Source organism: Mustela putorius, unplaced genomic scaffold (genome assembly GCF_011764305.1).
Source record: "Mustela putorius furo isolate JIRA1106 unplaced genomic scaffold, ASM1176430v1.1 tig00000788_pilon_pilon_pilon, whole genome shotgun sequence".
In the NCBI taxonomy this organism is placed as follows: domain Eukaryota; kingdom Metazoa; phylum Chordata; class Mammalia; order Carnivora; family Mustelidae; genus Mustela; species Mustela putorius.
The window spans coordinates 11,246,906-11,273,881 of NW_025421481.1; the positions used below are offsets into that span (position 1 = coordinate 11,246,906).

A 26,976-nucleotide genomic window follows, 5' to 3' on the forward strand; every position below is an offset into this window, starting at 1 on the left:
ATCCCCTTTGGCCGTGCAGGGTAGCCTAGGGAACAGGTGCAAGGCATGCCTTCCTAGAGGCTGTCTCCTCCTTCATGAAGCTGACCTTCTCCATCCGGCCTCTCTGGCACCCCACAAATCAGTTACCAGTAAGCCTAATGCATGCTTTCCTATCTGCACTTTCCAAATGGCGCCCAATGCCAAGGGCTGAGATATGACCTGGCTCTCACATGAGAACATGCCTCCCCAGTGACTTGCCAAGTTTCCCTGGAAGCATTTCTAAGTGTATTCCATGACCTCGCGCCTCACCCTTGGGATCATGGCTCATTCTTCCTTCCCTGCACTTCCTAATTCCACCTCCTCATCCTGTACCTCCAATGTCGTGGGCCTTCAGTCCAAACTCTTCCCGACTCCCAGCCTAACACCCCAACTTCACATCCAAAGGACACCGTTTCAACAATTTTGCGGCTGGTTTGCAGTGATCTTTTGATGCCTACCTGCAGGCAGCTCAGTTACAGCTTCTTCCCTGGCCTTCTCAAGCTTCTCCCTAACCCAGGGAAATTCCTGCAGGGAATCTAGGAACGCATCAAATGCTTTAGGACCTCTGGAAGGTAGGATATCCAGCAGCAGCATTGTTTTCCGGAGGCCTGTGGCTTGAGCTTTGATTTCTTGAACGTGGTTTTCTGTCAAGACCCCTTCCTGGTAAAGATACTGAAGAACCAGTCCCTCCACCAGGACCTCAGCGCCCAGCTCCAGCCGAAGGGAGCGAAGCACCTGCTTGTCTCTAGCCTCCATTTCTCCCTGGGAAGAGACAAAATAGGAGCTCAGATTACAGGGAGCTGATCAACCCCTAAACACAGCGTCCCACAGGCAATGCAAGATCCTTAAGGTCAGGTACCACTTTGAACCTCAGCAGAGTCCAGGCCATGGTGTTTTAGTACACAGCTGTTAAGCCAAAGCAAATTAATTTTTGAATGTTTCCAAACATAATGAACCACCTGAATGTGAACCATCTTTTCTATTTTTGCTTTCCATACAATGGAATCCTAGCACCGTTCCTTGCTTGGTAAAGAGATTTGGAAAAAACTGGGCCGTGGACCCTGCTTAAAAAGAAGCTATTATCTTAGAATTACAGAGCAGCATTTCATTTTAACATACTTAAAAAGAAACAGTGGCTTTAACTTAGCCTTCATCAGATACACCCCAATACCAGAGAAACGGCCAACATGCATGCAGGTGCCCTTCTGACCGTTGGCATTTGCTGAACCTGCATAGCATAGCCATGGGAGTGGGCGCCAGAAACTGGTAAGTACCAGTAAGCTTGAGGTTCTCCTCCCTAAGATAAAAGCCCTATATACCATCACCTCCAAGAAAAAATATTTATTGTGTGTGCCTCTGCAATAAACTTTATATATGGTCACAGACTCAACCGCTTCCAAGAATAACGAATCTCTTTCACAATACCGCCCGGACTACATGTGTATGGGACATTTAATGGGGATTTTTTTTTTTTTTTCTTTACAAGAAAAGAATGTCCACACACCAGTCGTGGTCAGGGGCCAGGCACGATTTTAAGGCTTGTTTTCAAGATCACTGCGCGAGTTCGAAAGCGCTTGTGTGGGGGCTATGAAGGCAAAGAAAGGGTGTGGGGGGCAGATGGGGCTTCCGGGAACCCACAGAAAGTACAATCGGGCTGTACCCTGCAGCGACCCGACCCCACTCCTTTGAGCAGCCCTCGGTGAAGTCCGGGAGGTGGCAGGTGAGGGGTAGGGTGTGCACGTTGGGCCGCCAACGCCCATTTGGAACTTTTTATTCCCTGCCTCGCCAGCTGAAGTCCTGTTGTGTTACGAACAGGAAGAACTATGAGGGATTTTCGGGGCAATCTGACAAGCTAAAAAGTGGGTGTCGGGGATGATTTCAGAATGGACCGAAGGGGGAGCGGTCCCCACCCCCGCACCATCCCTACCGCCACCCCAACCCCGGCCGGCTCGGAAATGGGGGAAGGGGCGGGGGGAGCCACGCAGGGCCCAGGCCGCAGACGCCACGGTGCGGGCCTTCGTGAAAAAATGGATACGGGGTTGCTGGTTTCCTGTTACTTACGTCTGCAAACACGTATATTTAAAAAAAAAAAAAGAAAGAAAGAAAGAAACCGCAACCGGAATCCAGACTGTTAGGGAACCTGTACCATAACCACCATCTTTGTTGAAGGCGAAAGCCCTCAACAGGAAGTGTTGTCGCCATCTTTATTGAGGGCAAAACACAGGAAGTGCTGTAGCCATCTTTATGGGAGGAGAGGAAACCCAGTGTGGAACTGAAGCCTTTTCCGCCATGTTTGCTGTGGGTAAACAATATACTGGCCTAGAGATGGAAAATAGTAGCATCACTTAGGGGGTTATCTAAGGAAAGAAGTTTGGGTTTTTTCTGCTGTTGTTGTTGTTTTTTTTCTTCTTCAAGATTTTATTTATTTATTTGACAGAGATCACAAGTAGGCAGAGAAGCAGACAGAGAGGGGTGGGGGGAAGCAGGCTCCTGGCTGAGCAGAGAGCCCAATGTGGGGCTCGATCCTAGGACCCCAAGATCATGACCTGAGCCAAATGCAGAGGCTTAACCCACTGAGCCACCTAGGCGCCCCTAAGGAAAGAAGTATCAACACAGCAACTCCGCCACAGCCTTGCGCACAACTGACATAATAGGTCTTAAAAGTCACTTTATCAGAGAAGACTTCCACGAGCACCCTATTTAAAACTGAAACATTCATTTCCTGCGCTCCCCTTCCCTTTACCAACTTTGTTTATAACAAAGTTAACACCATCTCATTAAAACTTTTACTGAATTTTAAACTTATTAAAACTTTTACTGAATTATCTGCCATCTGCTTCCCTCCGCTAAAATGCAGGGTCGTTTATATCATTTTATATCACAGAGTTTCTACCCACAAAGTGAATACAAGTCCCTAAGGATTTAGTGGCAGCAACCACCTAACTACTCTAGAAAGAAAAGGATTTGTCATGAGGAATTGAGGACATTCACAACCCTTAGAAAGCCTGGAAGAGGCCTGTGCATCTGAGAATTGCTCCCTACACACCACCACCTAACTGACCACAATCGGTAAAGCAGAGTTGGGAAGCCATCACTTCACAGTCCCTACCACTGCTTGACACTGACAGATCAAGTGACTGGACATTGAAACACTGCTGCAGAAAAACCAAGGTCTCCCCAGCTGTATTTGCCAGCAGCATTAAAACAGCACCTCAAATCTTACTCTGATGTATGCAGTTGGTGAAACCTATTTCGCACGTAGACCATGTGCAGCAAGGGTGTCTGGGGCATGTAGTTTGCAGTTTTCCAGCTTCTGAAGTACAGAAAGACATTCTAAAAAGAGAACAGCTGTTACTGGGGAGTGACCTGCTGAGTTCACATTTTTCATTCAGAAGGCAAGACAAATGCAGGACCCAAATATAGAGACATATCAGAATATCAGAAGGAGGGTCATTCCTGAATGCCTTTATGAAATGAGGCAATCAATAAACACATTCATTGATTCACATTTAAATCAATTGGGTGATATCTGCCGAAAGTCATACACCTGATAAAAATTGGTCGAGGGAGGGCACCTGGGTGGCTCAGTGGGTTAAGCTGCTGCCTTCGGCTCAGGTCATGATCTCAGAGTCCTGGGATTGAGTTCCGCATCGGGCTCTCTGCTCAGCAGAGAGCCTGCTTCCCTCTCTCTCTCTCTCTCTCTCTCTCTGCCTGCCTCTCCATCTACTTGTGATTTCTCTCTGTCAAATAAATAAATAAAATCTTTAAAAAAAAAAAATCTTTAAAAAAAAAATTGGTCGATGGTAACGGAAAAAATATCTCAAATATCATTATTTCTGTGAAGGTTTTCTTAACCAACACCTCTAGTGGTGGATGAAAGTCTTTGTAAACAAATCAATGGAAAATGATTCTAAACCTCACTCCTCAAAACCTAATTTTTGTGACCAGTTTAATGTGTTACTACACCAATATACCATTTTATTATGCCAGTAGAGACAATTTTTTTTACATGGGTGGCAAGAATTATTACTATTAGCATTTTATTTTTTTTAAAGATTTTATTCATTTGACAGAGAGAGTGCACAAGCAAGGGGAGTGGCAGGCAGAGGGTGAGGGAGAAGCGGGCTCCCCACTGAGCAGGGAGCCCAACCTGGGGCTTGATCCCTGGACCCTGGGATCATGACCCAAGCCAAAAGGCAGAAGCTTAACAGACTGAGTCACCCAGGCCTCTATTATTAGCATTTTACATATGTGAAGATTGTGGAATCAAAGTGGACAAATGTCTTAACCAAAATTTCACATCTACTATATAGCAAAACCTGAATTCTAACCAGGTCCTTCTAATTTCATGCCCTTTCCAATACACCGTATACCACACATACATGTGTGGTGAAGAGTCTGTTTTGTTTTGTTTTGTTTTAAAAAGATTTTTCCTTTATTTACTTGACAGAGAGAGCGGTCACAAGTAGTCAGAGAGGCAGGCAGAGAGAGAGGAGGAAGCAGGCTCCCTGCTGAGCAGAGAGCCCGATGTGGGGCTTGATCCCAGGACCCAGGGATGATGACCTGAGCTGAAGGCAGAGGCTTTAACCCACTGAGCCACCCAGGCACCCAAGAGTCTGTTGTTCTAATGACAGTCAAAACATTGGCAAATCATTCTGTTGCCACCTCCCACTTGATACTCCTGAGTTCCAGTACTCTCTTTCCTCTCTTCCTCTTTTTTTCTTTTTTCTCCTCTGGAACTGCTTTCCTTTCCTGGGCAAGATTTATCATTTGTATGTGGACAGGTATTAGCAACATTCTCTGCCTTCATCTAGATAAAGTGCAGACCTCTTGCGATCCTAGCAATACCTGAGATTATAGACTTTTGGGTGTCATTTTTCCAGCTATAAACTTTGGTGATTTTCAAACATTTACCAAAGTTGAAATAAATGGCACAAAGCACATCCATATAAAACTACCTAGCTTAAAACACTTCCTAATGACTTGTCCTATTTGGAAATCTTGAGATCTTCTGGGAACTAGAAGGAGACATTGCTGATGTCCAAGGAAGGTCAGGGGAACCAACAGTGAGTTCCATGAGAGTTCACAGAAGAGAAGAAAGGAGTGTAAGAGGCAGCAAGAGAAGAGTTAGTGCAGGAGGAGAGGGGTATGGAGTCCAGATGGGGAGCAACTTAAGAGGCTGGTTATTAAGGATCTGACTTAAACCCATAAGATCGTTAAATTCCTCTTCCAATGGCAAATTTAGATGAGCGTTTATGGTGTCCCTAAGCGACTAACCATGTGGCCACAGACAACTCACTGCAGGATCAACATCCCATATTACCATACAATGATACTTCGGAGCAGCTCAACAAAGCTTTAGCTTCACTCATATAAATGTCTAAAGCCAGGGGCCTGAAAAGTCAAGCACAGATCAGAATCACTATCACAGAGGACTACGCCTCCACTGTGTTTCTTTGCTCTCTGTAGGCTGGAAATGTGCCCCCACAGAGGATTAAGCACCTGTTACCCAGTGGTAACAAATCTATTTTCAGGAAGGACAGATATTTTCCTTTTTCTCTTTCCCCTATGGTGTTTACTTGTGTCAAGTTGTATACCCATTGTTAGGTTGCAAAATAGAGAGCCGAAGAGAATAAATGTACTATTTTTCTGTCATTCAGTTTGGTCTTTAGTTCTGGAAACTTCAAAACAAAAATCAAAGGAGTCAGACATTTTTGGTTCTTCCTGTTTTATGAATGTGGAAATTAAGCCATGGGGAAAAACAGATTCTTTTCAAGCATACTTGAAACATTTACAGAAATAGATCATGAATTAAGTTACAAAGAAACGCCAATAAATTCCAAAAATCAACAGACTACAAACTATGTTCTCCACCATTTCACAGTAAAATTAGAAATTTTAACAAAACGATAGCTTCAGTAATTCCCATAAGCTTAGAAACTAAATAAAATAACTCGTAAGTGGTGCCTGGGTGGCTCAGTCGGTTAAGTGTCTGCCTTCGGCTCCGGCCATGGTCCTCGGGTGGGTGGGGGTCAGGCTCCCTGCTCAGCAGGGCATCTGCTTCTCCTTCTTCCTCTCCCTCTGCCCCTCTCCTGCTTGTGCTCTCTCTCTGTGTCAAATAAATAAAAAATAAAATCTTTTTTAAAATAAAAAATAACTCTTAAATTCTTGATTTAAAAAAAGTTACATCAATTCTATTGGTACAGCCATATGGAAAACAGTATGGAGATTCATAAAAAAATTAAAAGTAGATCTTTTAATTTGTTAATTAAAATTAATAAATAAATTAAAATTAATAAAAATTAAAAGTAGATCTTTTAATGATTCAGCAATCCCATTTCTGAGTATAGAGCCAAAGGAAATTAAATCAGTATCCAAAACCAATATCTGAACTCCCATGTTCATTGCAGAATTATACACAAAAGTCAAGATATGGAATCAACAAAAAAGTGTCCACCAGTAGATGAATGGATAAAAAAATATGAGCTTATATGTATATGTGCCTATATAATTCTGAATATACATCTATTTGGCTCTTAAGAAAATCAGACCTATTAGAATGATCACAACCCAAAACTCTGAAAACTCCAAATGCTGATAAAGACATTGAATTGAACAACAAGAGCTCTCATTCATTGCTAGTGGGAGATAGTTTGGCAGTTTTTTACTAAACAAAATATACTCTTATCCTATGAACCAGCAATTGTCTTCCTTGGTGTTTACTCAAAGGCGTCAGAAACATGTTTACAAAAACCTGACACAAATGTTTATAGCAGCTTTGTTCATAATTGCCTAATTTGAAAACAACTACACTGTCCTTCAGAAAAGGAATGGATATTTATACCATCACACATGTAGACAGTGGAATACTATTCATCCCTGAAAAAAGAAATGAGCTATAAAACATGAAAAGACATGGGGGAAACTTAAATGTATATTACTAAGAGAAAGAAGCCAATCAGAAAAGACTACCCTGTATGTCCCAACTATATGACATTCTAGGAAAGGCAAAACTAGGGAGACAGTAAAAAGCTCAGTAGTTGCCATGAGACTAAGAGGAGAGTATGAATAGGGAGTCACAGAGGATTTTTAGGGCAGTAAAAATACTCTGTGTGATGTCATAATGGTGGATACATGTCATTATACATTCGTCCAAACCCAAAGAATGTTGAACAGCGAGCATGAACCCAAAAGTAAATTATAAACTTTGGGTGATTATGATGTGTCAATATAGGGTCATCAATTGCAGCAAATATTACATTATCCTCTGCTAGAGGATGTTGCCAATGAGGAAGTCTGTACACGTATGGGGCAGGGCATATATGGCAAATCTCTATACCTTTTCTTCAGTTTTGCTGTGAACCTTAAACTGCTCTAAAAATAATAGTCTTAGAGAGAGAGAGACAGACAGAGAGAGAGAAGAAAATCTTGTCATACACTACAACATGGATGAACACAGAGGGGATTACGCTAAGCAAAGTAAACCAGATACAGAAAGACAAATACTGCATAATCGCACTTAACATGTGAAATCTGAAAAAGTCAAACTCACAGAAGCAGAATTTATAACAATGGTTGCCAGGAGTTGGGGGTGGGGAAAATGGGGAAATGTTGGCCAAAGGCTACAAAGTTTGAGTTATGCAGGATGAGTAAGTTCTGGGTCTCTAATGTAGAGTATGGTGGCTATCATTAATAGCATGTTGCATCCTTGAAATCTGCTAAAAGAGTAGATCTTAAATGTTCTCACCTCACATAAAAAAAAAATGGTAGCTATGTTAAGGATAGCTATGTAAATAAGCTTGACTGTGGAAATCAATTTGTAATGTATACGTATATCAGAAAATCACATGTACAGGCATAAATGTAAACAACTTTTATTCTTCAATTATATCTCAGTAAAGATGGGTACAAAAAGTCACACACTCCTGACCAATAGAGTATAGAAAGGGGGGATAAAAAAGCTTTATAGCAGAGAAATCCGGCAGACACCACCTGGGCTAAATGATTGATGTTAACATCACCAGAAATAAATCATATTGACATCATGTGCCCAGATATGATGTGAACAGAAGGGCTATCTGTGCTATCCTTCCCCAAAATTCTTATTTTTTTTTAAAGATTTTTATTTATTTGACAGATCAGAAGTAGTCAGAGAGGCAGGCAGAGAGAGAGAGGAGGAAGCAGGCTCCCTGCTGAGCAGAGAGCCCGATGCGGGGCTCGATCCCAGGCCCCTGAGACCATGACCTGAGCCGAAGGCAGAGGCTTTAACCCACTGAGCTACCCAGGCGCCCCCTTCCCCAAAATTCTTAATCCCAGTCTTTTCGTGAGGAAAAATCAGACGCACCCAAATTGAGAGACCTTTCACAAAATATCTGACAATTTCTTTTACAAAGTGTCAAAGTCATGAAACTGTCACAGACCCGAGAAGACTAAGGAGATCTGACAACTAAAGGAAAGGACAAAGAAAGGAATAGAAGAGAGGAGGAAAGAAGCAGAAGAGGAAGATGGCAAAGGACATGCCCATGTCAGGTAGATATGAAGACTTCTGGACCTGAATCCTTATTACCCATTTCACGTTTGCTGTTTTCTGAGCGTGCAGTAGGAGTCTCACGTAGCTTTTCTTCCCCGTCCTCCCCCATTCCCCAAAAGACTTAGGGACAGAATCTGTTAAAGGAAATATAGGCCTCTATCTCTGTAACTGTAAATCCTAAAACTATACTTGGAATGTGCAGCCATGAATATTCCCTCTTTCTGTATAACTCCTGATAAAGGGATTATGCTGTAAATAATATTACCTGAATCATGTATGCTAATTAATTTTTCTCTACTAAGTTATGAATTCTAATGATTCCTTAAGTTCTCTAATATTTTGTTTTGCTCTCAGGTTACTTATTGCTTATTGTAAAAATTCTGGGAGAGTTTGTAAAAACCCAAGTGATAAATCTTTTAAAAGAGCCAAAGAGGGGCACCTGGGTGTCTCAGTGGGTTAAAGCTTCTGCCTTCAACTACTGGGTATTTACCCCAAAAATACAGACGTAGTGAAAAGAAGGGCCATCTGTACCCCAATGTTTATAGCAGCAATGGCCACGGTCGCCAAACTGTGGAAAAAACCAAGATGCCCTTCAACGGACAAATGGATAAGGAAGATATGGTCCATATACACTATGGAGTATTTTGCCTCCATCAGAAAGGATGAATACCCAACTTTTGTAGCTACATGGATGGGACTGGAAGAGATTATGCTGAGCAAAATAAGTCAAGCAGAGAGAGTCAATTATCATATGGTTTCACTTATTTGTGGAGCATAACAAATATCATGGAGGACATAGGGAGATGGAGAGGAGAAGGGAGCTGAGGGAAATTGGAAGGGGAGGTGAACCATGAGAGACTATGGACTCTGAAAAACAATCTGAGGGTTTTGAAGGGGCAGGAGGTGGGAGGTTGGGGGAGTCATGTGGAGGTTATTAAGAAGGGCACATACTGCATGGAGCACTGGCTGTGGTGCAAAAACAATGAATTCGGTTATGCTGAAAAGAAATTTAAAAAAAAAAAAAAAGCTCTGCCTTTGGCTCAGGTCATGATCCCAGGGTCCTAGGATCGAGCCCTGCATTGGGCTCTCTGCTCAGCGGGGAGCCTGCTTCCTCCTCTCTTTCAGCCTGTCTCTCTGCCTACTTGTGATCTCTGTCTGTCAAATAAATAAATAATATCTTAAAAATAAAATAAAATAAAATATAAATAAGCACGTCTTTAAAAGAGCCACATGCATTATTATGCAAATTATCACAATCTGACATAATATCCCAACAATATTTTTGGATGTTTAAAGTATTATAACACTTTAGTGATTGATAGTACTAGAATTACTGCTATTTATTAATAATTTGACAAGTTTTTATTGAACATTTGCTGTGTTATGATCAGCTAGGGCTAACATTCTGAAAAGATAGCGTCTGTCTTCACAGAGCCTGGAGTCTAGAGGAGACACACATAAACAAGGAAATAAAAAATAATTAATAATTACGATACAATGCAATTACAATTACAATGAAGGAGGCATGCTTTGAAAAGAAAAACTAGTCAGGGGGATAGGGGAGAGGAGTTGATTTCAACTGAGTTTCCAGAGAGCCTCTTTAAGGAGGCGAATTCCCCTATTTTTATTCAAAAAGCTTGCAGTAGTTGTAAAACTGTACTAGATACACTTAAAAGATGGATAAGAAGCCAGTAAAGAATTTAAGATATTAGGACACCTAAAGATATTAGAGCATGCTAAAATAAGCTCTCAGTTCCATGGTATTCACAATAAAAAGAGAAAATCATTTGTAGTGTTTAGTTCCCATCTCAGAAAATACACTGAGTCATCTAAAAAGGCTAACATTTCTCCAATGCTGGTTTCAAGCAGGAATTTATCATGTGATTCTTTATATAAGGAATGTTAGATCAATTAATCCCATGATTTTTCTGTTATTTTGTGTAAGATACCAAAATGTTCAAATGTACCTCCCTAGTATTAACCCAACAGAAAGCAGAAGATAGTACAATCTAGGTCTTACTTTCTGGTGGGGTAACTAAATGCACTGACCTACAGAAGCCAGAAATGAATGCCCTTGAGTTTGTCAAGTACTAGCTAACAACGGAACCTCAGTCTACAGAATGGGAAAACTTAATAGCTAAGTTCCCTGCTGAGTATCTACTGGGCTCACATTATGTACTGTTGATTGAAGAGAAATCCATACACTTTGGATAGCAGACGTAAGGGATTAACTCAACGTTTCGTAACCAACCTTCTATTTTTGTTCAAGGAAAGTGACATAGAAGCAAGCTATGCTGGCAGCCGGGAAAAGGGTCAAGATGTGGCTCAAGGAACAATACTGAAACCACACATTTGAAGCTGGTTAAGCACATAGCCAAGCGTTTGGCTGAGACGACAGATTTTGACATCCTAAAGCACCAAGAAATTATTTTGACCTTACCTCCCCCCAAAAAATCCCTAAGTATTTCCATTACCAATTGCCCACATTAAACAAACAAACAAATAAATAAATATGTGGAACTTCCTGAGTGTTTGTTTCCAAGCAGAACTTCATCATTGTCATGGTTCTGCCAGGATGATTGATCAGTGAATGTACCAAGCACTTGAACAAACTAAGCTTTTATCTGGACTTATTTAATAAGGCCCATTTAAAAATTAGACAATGACTACTAAATATAATGATTTTTGTTTCCCCATAATTGATCCCAGGCTGTTCTTTCTGAAAACAATCCACCAAAACATTAATAAAGCAGATACGACCATTAGCCCTGAAGAGGTGCTTCCCTTCCATCATCCCATTTGCACTGATAAGTGGACGTACATCCAAGCCATCCACCAGCTATACAGGAAGCACAGAATTTTGAACAAATAGTGGATATTAATATGGAAGCATTAGAACTGTTTTTCAGGGAGACTGTGTCGGATTTAATAGGGAAAAGAAATCAGCCATTAAAAGTGCTGATAGATTCTCGAACAGCATGGAGGTTCCTCAAAATGTTGAAAATAGAACTACCCTATGATCCAGCAATTGCACTACTGGGTATTTACCCTAAAGATACAAACGTAGTGATCCGAAGGGGCACGTGCACCCAAATGTTTATAGCAGCAATGTCTACAATAGTCAAACTATGGAAAGAACCTAGATGTCCATCAACAGATGAATGGATCAAGAAGATGTGGTATATATACACAATGGAATACTATGCAGCCATCAAAAGAAATGAAATCTTGCCATTTGCAACGATGTGGATGGAACTAGAGGGTATCATGCTTAGCGAAATAAGTCAATCAGAGAAAGACAACTATCATATGATCTCCCTGATATGAGGAAGTAGAGATGCAGCATGGGGGGCTAAGGGGCTAGGAGAAGAATAAATGAAACAAGATGGGATTGGGAGGGAGACAAATCATAAGTGACTCTTAATCTCACAAAACAAACTGAGGGTTGCTGGGGGGAGGGGATTTGGGAGAAGGAGGGTGGGGTTATAGACATTGGGGAGGGTATGTGCTATGGTGAGTGCTGTGAAGGGTGTAAACCTGGCGATTCACATACCTGTACCCCTGGGGATAAAAATATATTATATGTTTATAAATTAAAAAAAAATTTTTTTTAAAGTGATGATAGATTCTTTACATCTTTTCTCCCCAGATAATGAGATGTGAATCCTGGGGCGCTTGGAGCACCAGTCAGCTACAGGTAGGAGATGGACTGAAATAAGCTTCTCACTGCCCATGGAAGCCCTCCCTTTGACCAGAAGTAGAAGGGAGGGGAAAAGACAAAATGGTTTTAGACTGTGGTCTACTTCACCAAATTCATTTTGACCCACATAGATTTCCTAATGGTCAACGATTTAAGAACATCAGATATGCAGAAAGAAAAGGAAACACTCCTTCCTTGTGACCTTGAGAGGTTTGTTCTGCTTTTCAGTGGTAGCTCTGGACTATCTTCTCTTGGGAGCGGAGAATTGATTTTCCATTTTTGTGGTCTCTACTCAAATAATCTAGCACTATGAACACATCATGTGTTCAGAAAATATTTTGGCCAACATGACTGGTTTTTTTTTGTTGTTGTTTTTTTTTTTTTTTTTTTTTTTAGAATTAGCAGATAATGTGACTGGTTCTTTTGATTTCATTTTATATATAGTACCTAATAGGGTGCTTGGCAGTGGGCACTCAAAAATATGGTCAAATGAATGCATATAAGACCAGTGAATTACAACCAGTCTTCTTTCTGGTCTCCAATTTTATACACTAAAAAGTCTAAGAAGGTTAAAGATTCCTTTCAGTTCATTTTTCTGTGGATAATTCTATAAGTTATATGTTTTTACTCTAAAGTTTTGTTATGGGGCACCAGGGTGGCTCAGTCCGTTAAGCATCTGTCTTTGGCTCAGGTCATTATCCCAGGGTCCTAGGATGGAGCTCCACAAGGGGTTCCCTCCTCCCAGGGGAGTTTGCTTCTCTCTTTGCATGCTGCTCCCCCCTGCTTGTGCTCTCTCTCTCTCTCTTAAATAAATAAATAAAATCTTTTTTAAAAAATAAAAATCAAGTTTTGTTATAAGTCCTAAGTACCTGACATTTTAAGGATACTCCTACAATCTCTTCTCTTAACTGTACTTTTTTCCTAAGTACTCTCATCTAGCTCACTCCGTTAAATATTATCTAAAGGCAAAATAAAATAGCTCCCAAATGTTTAACTTTGGTGTCATGTACCCAGCTGTCTACTTGAAAACTCCACTCAGAGTTCAACAGGCGACTCAGTTTTTCCAAATCCAGACATCTGATTCTTCTTCTTACGCCAGTCCCGTCCTCCCCAAACTTCTCCAATTCTGCAGATGGTACCACCACCCCCAAAACCCGAAGGCCATAGGTAGGAGTCATCCTGATTCCTCTCTTTCCCTTATATCTTCCATCCAACCCATCAGTGAATTCTGTTGATTCTCTTGCCACATCTAACCCAATCACATCTCTCTCCATCCTAACCACTTCTACCCTCATCTACATGACTATCATATCTTCCTCAGACTCTAGAAAATTGCTCCATCTTCTTATTCAGATGTCATCTTAAATGTCACGTCTCAAGAGAGGCCTTCCCTGAACACTTGATCTAAAGCTTCCTCAGACTCTATCACAACACCTGGTTTCATTTTTTTCCTCAGCATTTATCACCATCAGTTAATTTTCTTGTTTGTTGTCTGTTTACTACTTCTTACTCATTTCTTTTCCTTTCTGTCTCTCCCCACTAATATGCATATCCATAGGAGCAGGGACCTTTGCTGTCTTGTTTGCTGCTGTGCTTCCAATGTCTAGAAGAAAATCTGATGCATCATCAGTGCTTAATAAATAGTCCTTTTTCTTTTCTTTTAAGTAGGCTCCATGCCCAACGTGGGGCTCGAACTCATGACCCTGACATTAAGAGTCACACATTCTACCCACGGAGCCCACCAGGTGTCCCTAAATAGTTCCTAAATGAAGAAGTCAGTGAATCAATTAGCCAATAAGACACAACCGTACATGAAGAATAAGCCAAATGCGAAACAACACAGGTTCTTACATAAAATAACCTACTCACCAAGACCAATTTGAATGAGCCAATTTCCTTCAACAGTGCTAAACCTAACTTTTTAAACTAATAATTATTGAAGGTTTACTTCCTCCCAGGAACTGTGGCCATTCTTTACACGTATCATCTTATTTAACTTTTTTCAATCCTTGCACAGTCTTCTTTTTTTAAAGATTTTATTTGTTTATTTGACAGAGATTACAAGAAGGCAGAGAGGCAGGCGTGGGTGTGTGTGTGGGGGGGGGGGAGCAGGCTCCCCGCCTAGCAGAGAGCCCGATGTGGGACACCATCCCAGAATCCTGAGATCATGACCCAAGCCGAAGGCAGAGGCTTAACACTGAGGCACCCAGGCGCCCCAATCCTTGCAGTCTTAAGAAGTAGGTACAACCAGCTAAGTGGCAAAGCTAGGATTCAAATAACAGTCAGTCTGATACCAAAGTTTAAGTACTAATTACTGCCCTAGTGATACTATGCTCCCTTCAGATTGGCCAGGTTCCCTGGAAATACTCACCCAACGGAGGCAGCTTAGCTTCCATTTAGAGCTCATAGATCATTCCTAGAAGGTTGCAGTTCACTTAGACAACACATGGAGCTCAAGATTTGGCTTCCCAAAAGCATTCTTCCCCCAAGGACCAACCTTCAAGGATTACATTATCCAAAACAGCATTTACCAGAGTCAGTTCATTATCAAATGTGCGACCTTCTCCTGAACGTACAGCAGTGATCATTGCATGCTTTCTAAGACACAGTTGTCCAAAGAGAAACATTCTTTTGCCGTACAAAAGGATTGTGTTCTCATAAAAGGCAAGTGAGCTAGTGGGTAGTCTATCTCTTTGAAAAAAAAAACAACAACAACATGAGCTCTTTCACAGAATGTGCGGTCTTATCCCATTACAGAATTCTGGATGTGGAAAGGAACTAAGACATGGTTCTGATTTCAAAAAGTAGAACAGGGGGCCCAGGAGGAACAAGTGATTTGGGGTTGCAGGGCTAGTAGCTGATGGAATGAAATTACATCACTGAACAGATTTAATTCTCAATATGAAACTGAGCAATGGCCTTGTCAGTCATTTTGGCTGAGTGAATGCCCATTATTTCAAACTTTCAAAATGTGGCCAAGTTTATGATATTGATGTGCATGTATTTTGTTCTAGACTTCATATCTTAACTTATTTGAAACTTCTCAGGTACCAGTCTCTGGTGTTATAAGCAACAGAGATCATTTCACCTTACTACCTCTGATGGGGGAAAACAAACAAAAACAAAGAAACTACTATATATTCTTGATAAATGATTTCTTCCAAAACTGATTGTTCATAGATACAATGGGTAAGAGGTGTTTGTAAGTGGCTCCAGTTTCAACAGGGAGGCTATCTTGAAAAATCTCTTCCATGACACATGCTTTCTTTTTTTTCCCCTCTATGGTTACTTTCTGAATTAACTTCTTCCCCAGTTCAAAGGGTGCCCCAGTTGTTCCAGCTGATCTAAACTGAATTTAGCCCTTTACTATCAACTTTGATGTGTCTCACCCAGTAATCCCAACCTTTGAGGCCTCTGGTTATCAAATTTTAATGGGTATCAGAATCACCAGGAAGGCTACTGATGGGGTTGGGGGGGGGGCAGGGGAAGCACTGGGCCCTGCTGCCTGGATTTCTGATTCAGAGGGGAATCAGGCTGGGGCTTGGGAATTTGCGTTTCTAGTAACTTCCAGGTGAGGTTTCCAGGTGAGACCCTTGTTAAATTATTCCAATAAACATTTATACATGAATATTAACTGGAATTGCAATTACTTGAGAGGCACCTGGGTGGCTCAGTCCAGTTAAGCATCTGCCTTTGGCTCAGGTCATGATCTCAGGGTCCTGGGACGAGCCTGCTTCTCCCTCCCCCTTGGCTCCTCCCCCTGCTGTGTGCACGCTCATTCTCAAATAAATAAATAAAATCTCCCCCAAAATTGATCGAGGTGGATTTTTATATTCCTGGATTAAACCTAGAACACAGATCCATATCTTCCACAAAAACAAATATGCAAAACCTTGTTGAACTCCTTCATTTAGCAACAGAAAATGGAAGCTGCTGTCAGGGGCTCTGTGAAAATCAGTTATCAACTGCTGATTAGTGCTCTGAAGAATGATGATGATGAGTGTTATTGCTGCAGGTTAGATCCTATTAAACACTTTCCACTTCATAATTCTTCATCAGACCAAACACAGAAGAATTTTCACTCCTGTGCAGGCCAGACCTGGTTCTGTTGCTTAGCAATGGGCTTCACGTACCATCACAGCATTGTGTTTTCCTCTTCAAAAAGGGACAGCATGCCACAGGTACTTCTAACCTCTACCAGGGCGCTCCCACAAAGAAGGATTAATAATCATTTTGTATTTAACCCAGCAGCCTAAAAATTCTCAAGTTGAGAAGCTTCCTTTTAGAATGTTTAAATGCACTTTGCTCTTTCTTCAAAGTGAAGCTCTCTGATTCACAATCACTGAAGTAACTTCTGGAGAGATTTATCTTTCCGACAAAGAGCAGTCCGCTAATACACATTGTAGAGGGCCTTGCCCATGTTCATCTGTGAGTTGAGCAAGTGGGAGATTCAAAAGACACATAAAAGGATATCTGTGGACACATTCTGGAAAGGAGCAGGTCTGCATATTACAAAGAAGGTGTTTCCTTCATGAAATTCATGATGCACAAGAAAGAGATGATTAGCTTGGAAGAAACAGTAGCGAACTATATAAAACTACGCAATTAGCTACTAAATTATGAGACACTCCAGAAGCCTTTTAAGGACTCAGAGAAGAGTAGAGACTAATAGGAAGAGCTCGCATTTATGGAGTGCTTCCTATATGCTGGGCACTTCAAAAGCATTATCTCTTTTAACGATTACAACCTCCTGTGAAGTCAGAACGATTATTATCCTCATTTTCAGATGAGGACACTAAGGTTAATTTGCTCCGAGTAAACAAACCCAGGTCTCGGTTAAGTAGAGGAGAGCTTGGTGGAGTGTGGCTAGATAGAAGCTCACCCATCATGCAGGCCTTTTCCCTAGCTTCTCTCTGCATGATTCATAAATGCAGGACTCAATTCCTATGTCCTCAGGGAAAAGACCTGAGCTCTAATCTATGCCTGTAAACCACTGTAAATACCTATCCTTGCAGCCAAAATAAAGTCTTCTGGGACAACAGTAATAGAAGACGGATATCTTTTTACAGTGTCTTTGAACAATCAGTTCCATAGAGTGATGCATAATTTGCATAGAAGTAAGTACGTTGACCTATAAATGCACACCCCATGTTTTTGTAACAGCAGAATCCCATCAGCCTTCCAGATTTGAATTGTTCAACATCTCTGTCCAAACAACGTTTCTCTTTGATCCCATCAACAACTCCCCGGACCTATTCTGATGAACTTTTTCCAACTTAACTGTTCCTTTAATTTTATCTCTAGATATGTCTTAAAGTGCCCGAACTCTCCAAATAATGGTGTACCCTTCCACCCCCAACACTCTGCCCCTATTTCCCATAAACACTTAGAAAAACACAGAAGATAAGTAGTCATGTTTTGCAGAAGGCTTTGGAAATGAAAATGCCTGGGTGGCTCAGTGGATTAAGCCTCTGCCTTCGGCTCAGGTCATGATCCCAGAGTCCTGGGATCGATGCCACACTGGGCTCTCTGCTCAGCGGGGAGCCTGCTTCCTCCTCTCTCTCTGCCTGCTTGTGATCTCTGTCTGTCAAATTAAAAAAAAAAAAAAAAAATGGCTGCATCCCCTCTTGGCCAGACAGGTTGAGGGAGCTTCTCAGGGCAAACCTAAACTCCAGGCCCACTGCTTTGTCAATTAGCTTAAAATATCTCTGAAAATTCTGTAGAAAGTAGAAATACAAGAGCATAAATGGTTAATATTTAAGCTACTACTGAGCCCTGCGTTGGAAATAAAGAATCTTGATTCCAGAACTGTTGCTGTCCAAGTTCTGAGGCTTTCAGAGTCTAATGCAAGGGACAAGAATGAAGAAATCTGACAGTGTCCAGTGCTGTCTGGGATACACTGAAATTAAAAATCTCATACGCACCCCATGGATTTCTTCTACACAACAAGGAAATCATCAACAGAGTGAAAAGGCAGTCTGTGGAATGCGAGAAAATATTTACAAACTATGTATTTTACAAAGGGTGAAATATCCAGAATATGTAAGGAACTCCTAAAACTCAACAACAAAATAAACAAATAGCTGAATTTAGAAAGGGGCAAAGGACAGGATGCTTGGGTGGCTCAGTGGGTTAAGTCTCTGCCTTTGGCTCAGGTCATGATTCCAGGGTCCTGGGATGGAGGCCTGCATCGGGCTCCCTGCTCAACAGGGAGCCTGTTTGTCCCCTGCCTGCCACTCTTCCTACGTGTGCTCTCTCTCTCCCTCTGACAAGTAAATAAATAAAATCTTTTTAAAAATGGGCAAAAGACTTGAACAAACTGCAAACTGCAAAGACAATATACAAATGGCCAACAAGCATATGAAAAAATGCTCGAGGTCACAAAACCAAATGAGATATCATAGCCCACACCAATTAGGATGGCAGACATCAAAAAAATAGAAAGCAACAAGTGCTGGCAAGGATGCAGAGAAATTGTCACCCCTGTGCACTGTTGGTGAGAATGTAAAATGGTTCAGCTGCTGTGGAAAACAGTAGGGAGGTTCTTCAAAAAATTAAGAATAAAATCACCCTATGTCCCAGCAATCCCACTTTGGGGTATATATCCAAAAGAACTGAAATCAGAATCTTGAAGAGATATGTTCACATCTATGTTCATCAAGCTTTATTCACAATAGGAGAGAGGCGGAAGAAACCCAAATGTCCAACAATGGATGAATAGATAACCAAAGGTGGTATTTACCTACAATGTCATATTAGTCAGCCTTTAAAAAGAAAGAAATTCTGTCAAATACTGCAACAAGATGAACTGTGAAGACATTATGCTAAGTGAAATAAGCCAGTTACAGAGGGACTCCACTTAAGTGAGGTATGGACTGGCCAAATGCATAGAAACAGAAAACAGAATATGGTTACCGGGAGGGGGACATGGGGAGCTGTTCAATGCATACAGAATTTCAGTTTTGCCAGATGAAAAGATGTTAGAGATCTGTTGTACAACATTGTACATAGAGTTAACGTTACTGTGCTGTACATTTAAAGAAGGTTATAGTTTTGTGTTACACATTTTTTACAGTAGTCATTTTTAAAAACATGAACCATGCAAGGAAAATGGATGTTAGATTTCATTAAAATTTAAAATCCTTTAACGAGGGACAAGGATTTTCATTACATTAAAGTTGACATTAAAAAAAAAAAAGAACACCTGGCGATTCACAGACCTGTACCCCTGGGGCTAAAAATACATTTTATGTTTATAAAGAAATAAAAATACATTTAAAGAATGGAAGAAGAAGAACAGGTGAAAGATGTAATTCATGGAAACCCCATACTAACAGTGCCTGGCACACAGCAAGTTCAGTAAACAATGACTGTGTTAGTTTGCGTTGTTCCTGCTCGCATTAGCAGTTTATGTTCAAGCAACAAAACAATGTCCTAGATTAAAACAACACTCTCTTGAAATGACAAAACTGTAGTCTAAGTTTCTTTATAATGGTGATTGAGGGTTGCCTGGGTGGCTCAGTTAAGGGTCTGCTTTCGGTTCAGGTCATGTTCTCAGGGTCCTGGGTTCGACCCCACGCATCAGGTTCCCCGCCCAGCATGGAGTCTGCTTGTCCCTCTCCTCTCCCTCTGCCTCTGCCCCGCTCTGCCCTTGCTCAAGCTGTCTTTCAAATAAATAAATAAATACGATTTATAAGATGGTGTTTGAAAACTCCATTTCTAGGCATCTAAACTAGGGAAGACTCTTTCAAGTGCAAATGAGATATATATGTGAAAGTTTATTATATCACTGATACTGTCCCTCCCAGAAGAGTGGGAGACCGACCATTCTAGGTGTGCATAAATCTGAAATACATATGCTTACCTGAAGATGGTAAATTTGAGAAGAATACTATGATGTGCATTTTGAAAATACATGGAAAAATTATTTATATATGTACTTACCTATGCAGGAAGCATTCCAAAATATGCCTGGTGATACCCAGCAATCTTGGGGTGGATATTACTTCTAACAGATAAGGATAGATAAGAAAAAAATAAAGGAATGAAAAATAGAACTTAAGCTGTAACTATTGCATTTTATTCCCTAAATTAAAACAAAAGCTTAAAACAAAGCTTACTCTATTACACTTGGGTTGTGGATACACAGAAGTCTGTTACAGTATTTTCTGTGTTTTGTGTATATTTAATGTGTTTCATAGTTTACAACATTAGAGTGCTAATATTAATTTCCACATGCATTTATAGAATGAGGCTAAATTTCATTTTCCATAATTGCTAATGAAGTGTGAAATGGCTGCTCATAAAAATGAGGAAACAATGTGAAACAAGACGGAGGATCACAGGGGAAGAGAGGAAAAAATGAAGCAAGACGAAACCAGAGAGGGAGACAAACCATAAGAGATTCTTAGTCTTAGGAAACAGACTGACAGTTGCTGGAAGGGAGTGGGGTGGGGAATGGGGTAACTGATGATGGACATTAAGGAGGGCACGTGATGTAATGATATTGTAATGAGCACGGATAGTATAAATGACTGATGAACCACAGACCTGTACCCCTGAAACAAATAATACATCATATGTTACTTTTTTAAATTTTTTAAAAAGAAAAAGAAATTAATACCAAAAAGGTATAGTCATGTGACAATACACCTGAGAAATCGAATTTATTTATCAGATCTGCAGAAGCCTAGATCTCAATCTGTCTTATCTCAGGCCACCATAAGTGACTGCTTTCGATTCAGGTCATGTTCTCAGGGTCCTGGGTTCGCCCGCATCCGGGGGGGACCCTGCCCAGCAGGGAGTCTGCTTGTCTTGACTTGGGTGCCTTGAACAACAAACGTCCAGATAGGTTAATTTCTCACATATCCAGAGGTTGAGAAGTCCAAGGTCAAGGTGCAGGCCAACTTGATTCCTAGTAAGAGCCTTCTTCCTGGTCACCTCTTCACTGTGTCCTCACGTGACAGAGACAGAGTTCTGGTGTCTCTTCAGTCTTCTTGTAAGGACACTAATCCCATTATGAAGGCCAATGTTCAAGACCTAAGTAAATTTCAATTATCTCCTAATTGGCCCCATCTCCAAATGTCACCACCATGGAGGTGAGGGCTTCAACATACAAATTTGGGGATGGATGGCAGGGGAATGGACACAAACATTAGTCCATAATGTCATTCCAAACATAACACTCCACCTGTGAACATTATCACAAAGTGAGCCGGCAGGGTGTGGGCTCTGGGAGTTACCAACCATGCTCAGAGTCTCATGTCTGGGTGAGGCAGAGAGAGGAAGGCCAACAGTGGCAGAACTGTATGTTTTCTTCTGCCTGGTAACACATTTCTAAAATCTCTTCCACACCTGAGTGCCAATGGATTTTAACACTACACTTATTGATTCACCTCATAATTCTCATCGGCTTGTCATTGATTGCTCTCATGTCTAGACGATGGAGAATTCTAGAATTTGGCTTTCAATTACAGAATTCACAATCAATTACACAGCCCTTCAATGGTCCACATATCCTTCATGCAATATTTTAATTATTGAAAAATCCTGTAAAGCGAAGAAAAAGTGATTTGATACACACATTTCCTGTGGTTTAAAAAAAAAAAAAAAGCCTGCCATAAGCATAAATTGTTAGCATTAAATTTAGATAAATTGGGGCACCTAGGTGGCTCAGTGGTTAAAGCTTCTGCCTTCAGCTCAGGTCATGATCTCAGGGTCCTGGGATCGAGCCCCACATCGGGCTCTCTGCTCAGCAGGGAACCTGCCTCCTTCTCCTCTCTCTCTGCCTGCCTCTCTGCCTACTTGTGATCTGTCAAATAAATTAAAAAAAAATTTAGATAAATGAGTGTAAAAATCAATTTAATAGAATTGTCAATACTTACAAATCTAAATACCTGTTTCCACATGAAGGTTGTTATGTTAACATAACCAGGTAGTGGTTTATTGATGGACCAAAGGGTGCAAAATTTTTCATTATCTTGGAGATGATGTTGCTCGTAATTGTGCGGATGGGCATCATTAACTGCATTAAAAAAGGACACCTGGTCATTTATTTAAGTCTCCATAAAAGGCAACTCTTAATTTTTGTCCCTAAACAAAGATTCTTTTTTAAAATTTTTAATCATGAAATAAAAACCTGTACTTTTCTCATTCAGATCTTGAATCTCTTGGGTTTGAAAGATAAACTTCCAAACCTCCCATTGTCAAAACAAGCTTTCAAAAGGTCCTTCCCACACTTACTCAGTTCCCATAAACCTAGGATTCAAAGCAATGACTCACCATATTAATTCTTCAGCAATAGACTGATACTTCTTGCTGTTGCTCGCACGAGTTCTGTAAGAGACCATGAGAATTTCTCCCAACTGCAAATTCATTCTCATGAAACTGGATGAGAATTATACAAGGACTCATTAACATAAGGATCACTGTCAAGATGAACAATTCTATAATTAATATGTGGGTTGCTTTTTTTCTCCAGGTGATGAATTTTTTTCTCGATAGCCACTTTCTGCTTAAATAATGATGACATTGTAATGTTCCTTGGAAAACGGACTCAAAAGCTAGCCAATGAAAAATATATTGAACTAATAGAAAGTAAGCTGAGCTTTGGACATGACTGATTGACTTATCCTGGGAAAATCTTATTCTCTTCCCAGGCTGCCTTAATTCTCTAACCCTTAACTTTCCAGTCTCTAGAGGTTAAGTGCACTGTGAACTACTCTCCCCCCTACTCTTACTTGTTATTATTACTACAGTACATATACCAAACTGTGTGCAGGCACATATATATGTGGGCATTCATTTGTCTGACAAACTTTCATTTGGGGCCAACTATATGCAGACACAGTCTTGGGCTCTCCAGGATTTAGAAAATAAAAGTTACTTTTGAAAGGATATACATACATGTGTGATATATGAAATAATGTGATTCAGCAAATCACAATAGAAACACAATGATAAATACTTGAAAAATGTTCACTCCCATTAGTAATCAAAGATATTTATAATGACAATAGTAAACTATTTGTCACCTATCAAATTAGGAATGGCCTTTAAAGGGGCTCTTGGGTGGCTCAGTCAGTTAAGTAACTGACTCTTGTTTTCGGTTCAGGTCATGATCTCAGAGTCCTGGGATCCCATATCAGGCTCTGTGATTAGCACAGAGTCTGCTGGAGATGATCTCCCTCTCACTCTGCTCCTCCCTCCCTCAAAATATAAAGAAATAAAACCTTTAAAAAACCCTACACATTAACAGCAAGTATGGGGTACTGGGTAAATATGTTTTGAGTTGGCTGCCAAGCACCACTTTTCTGGAAATTGCCCCTCTTTCTTATCACACAGATATCCTATATTGATTATTCAAAAATTTGACACCCATTATGAACTAGACTTAATCCAGTTCTCTCAAAGGAATTTGAAATGTGAAATAAACGTTTTTAGTTGCAAAGAATTTGTTCCCTTGAAAGGGAGAGAGATCACCTTTTTTACTATTGCTGGTGGCCCTTTTCCCTCATGATGAATAAGAAGGCAGAGAAAGCTGGTTTTCAGCTAGAGAGACGGACAAGTCAGGAGCAGGGGGAAGCAGACTCAGGGTATGGTGCATTAGGGTAGACTACAAATAAGAAACAGTCCCAAATCTCTGTGGATAAACACAATGCAAGTATATTTCTTGCTCACACAAAGAAAGTCCAATGTAAATGTTGTTGGGCAGCTCTCAGGCATAGCCCTCTCCAAGTGGTGCCTAGGGACACACTCCACGTCACATCTCCACAATCTGGTGGTTTCAAGGTCCCCCTGGCATCGTTCCATCCCATCCCAGTATTGAAGAGACAAAACATGAAAACTCATGTGGGACATTTTGTAACCAGGTCTACAAGAGGCATACTCTCAGTTATTTCCAAAATCCATTGGCCACGACTCAGTCATACATGACTTCGATCCAGATGCCAGGAGGGCCAGGAAATAGAACTTCACTTCACATCTCTGAAGGAGAGCCAAACCAGATATTGGTCAGCACTGGATCTGCTAGAGAGAGAACTTCTTGGTTTCCCAGAGCCCCTCAATCTTGCCTTATCCGAGGCTTCGCTAGTCAAACCCAATATCCTTACCCAGGTTCACTCAGTTGGTCTCTACTATTTACAACCCAAGGAAAAGACTAATAAATCATCAAAACACTTTTCAGATTACAAAGCATTTTGACCACTCACAATCTCATTTTTTTACATCAAGGAAACAAAGTAACAGTACATGAAGAAACAGAGTCTCGGGAACATTCTATCCATTGCCCAAGTTCCACCACAACATGTACAGTCGGGACTGGAATCAAATCCTTCTGACGCCAATGCTGAGCTCTCTCCTCTTCATTGGGAGTAAGAACCTCTGGGAGGAAGGAAACCACACTCCCGGCTCCTTACCGGAAGTGGTTTTTAGCAGCTTACTCAGAATGCTTGGATGAGAATGAAATGAAGGGAGGCAAAGAGGAAAGCCCAGGAACAGCAGACACACCGGCTTTTCCCAGTTTTGCAGAGGCTGTACTGCAAATTGGGAAAGAAAATCTGATCCAAGCCAAATCCCTGCTGTATACCCCTGTGGTACGCAGGCCTCCATTTTGTGCTTGGTGTTGGAACACTGTCCAGATGATGACATAAAATATTTATCAACATCCCAGAAGGAGAGCAAGACAAATGGCAAAGTCCTTGAGTCGTGGCACCAAGATGAAAGGCATCAGGTTCTTCTAGCCTGGGTGAGAAGAACAAGGATGGGGGAGAACTATAAATCCATCTCCGTGCACAATAAATGATGATCCAGCTCCGGAATGACAGTCAACAGCTGCTTGGTTTCCTCGGAGCTAACAGCTGCCACCTCTGCTGGGCTTTCTCTACCAGCAGCAACATGGACATCCAGCCTCCCAGAATTGATGATCGAGGCTCTCCGGTGTGGCAGGGAGGCCTCCGCCAGAGGGAAGGGCATTTGAACGCTGCTGTGCGAGGGAGGAAAGTGCCAGGTAGGAATAACCTTGACAAAGGAAGGTTGTTCAGAAAGTGCTCAGAGCCTATTGGGAAGAGGGTGGACAGGGCTCCTCAGGCTGCCGTGCACACATGTCTTTGTAGAGGTTTTCCCTGGTCCCGGGCAAGAAGAGGAAAAGACCGTGTAGCCCATTTTTCTTCTTAAACGCTTTCCATTTCAAGGACTGTTCTGTATTGCGAGATTACTTCCTCGCTTGCTTTGGTGTTCAAATGTCCTTTTATGAACTGATAGTGATAGAAAATTATATTTGTAGAAATATAGACTCCTGGCAAAATAAAACGTTGGCAGAGGATTTCAGTTCTCAAGTTTTTTGTTGTCTCTTTTGTTGGTCCATGGAATTGAGAAGTCTGGTACCCATTCAAAAGTCCAAAACACTTTAAGAGTCATTCACAGATTTTACAAAGGAGAAAACTGAGCAAATACCTATACATATCAGAAGGTTAAATTGCACAAACTTCAAGGGCAAATCTGTGCTTAGAGGTAGAATAAATAACAGCACCTTCGAGAGAAGTCATAATACCAAATAGAAACAGCCTTAAAAATCAGAATTCCAAGTGCCTCTTCAAGACATGTGAAAAGGGCATTGCTGAACCAACCAAGCCTCTACCGTTGCTCACAATTATCTCTAAGGCAGGGAACACATGCACCTGAAAAACCAGGGGTTAGTACATTTTTCAGAACAGATTATAAAATACTAGTCAGGAGCCAGCGGCACAGACTTTAACAGCAGCCTGGCTCCCCATGTTCACAAGGACACTGAGAAGTACTAACAACAGTAGACTTTTTGCAAAAGCGCAAAACACAGGTGAAAGAACAAGAGGAAGTACACCAGGCAGCACTCTGAATAGAAGCCATATTTCTGTATGAAGGGGATTACCTCTATCTGCCACCTGCTTACACCCTAGGACCAGGGCATGTGACCAAATGAGACAGTCTGGGAAAGGCAAAGGCTTGGGCTGCTGTGCAGATAAAGAATATGGTGTGTTTTCTTTGACTGGTTTTCCATGAGTTTCAGACACCTCTGCACCACGTTAATTCAAGGTTGTGTTCCTGGCTTCTAATAACATACAGAAACATGGGGCGCCTGGTGGCTCAGTCAGTTAAATGTCTGACTTCGGCTCAGGTCATGATCTCAGGGTCAGGCTCCCTACTTCAGTGGGGAGTCTGCTTCTCCATCTCCCTCTGCTCTTTCCCCCAACTTGCGCTTGTGCTCTCTACCAAATAAATTAATAAAATCTTAAAAAAAAAAATAACTTAAAGATACATAGCTGCTTTATAAGTAGAAAAAGAATTGTAAATGGATTATCAAGATATTCACTTTCATGTAAACCTGGTGATTCACAGACCTGTACGCCTGGGGCTTATAATACATTATGTGTTAATAAAAAAATTGAAAATTAAAAAATTAAAAAATTAAAAAATATATATATTCACTTTCCCTGAAAATTAGAGCATCCATTCTCTTGACCATTGTTTTCAATTTCCAAAGGAAATAGAATCAATCAGGAAGTATTTTTGGAGAAGGTACTAACATTTGTTTAACACCTATTATGGACCAAGCATGGTGCTTGAAACTCTATATAGATTAGATCACAAACTTCAAAACAACAACATTCTGAGGTACTATGGCCCCGCTTTCCAGATGAGAACACTGAGGCTCAATGACAGTAAGACCCTTGTCCAGAGGTCAATAGCTGAG

At 41.0% G+C, this 26,976-nt stretch overlaps 1 protein-coding gene and 1 long non-coding RNA gene across 2 annotated transcripts in view; both read right to left on the minus strand.

Annotated features, from left to right (window-relative positions):
- Positions 1-2,234, minus strand: part of CRADD (CASP2 and RIPK1 domain containing adaptor with death domain) — a 178,511-nt gene extending 176,277 nt beyond the window's left edge. Inside the window, exons 1-2 of the mRNA XM_004748541.3 lie at positions 2,080-2,234; positions 477-780 (exon numbers count right to left, since the gene is read on the minus strand). Of these exons, the coding sequence (XP_004748598.1) occupies positions 477-774 (298 nt within the window). The 5' untranslated portion in view covers positions 775-780; positions 2,080-2,234. The remainder of the gene's footprint in view (positions 1-476; positions 781-2,079) is intronic.
- A 3,456-nt stretch (positions 2,235-5,690) lies between these two features.
- Positions 5,691-23,419, minus strand: LOC101679338. Its single transcript, XR_199143.3, has 4 exons — positions 22,530-23,419; positions 22,133-22,272; positions 20,193-20,256; positions 5,691-6,127 (listed from the first exon to the last, which is right to left on the minus strand). It is a non-coding gene; the product is annotated as an uncharacterized LOC101679338 (long non-coding RNA).
- Between the last annotated feature and the right edge of the window lie 3,557 nt (positions 23,420-26,976).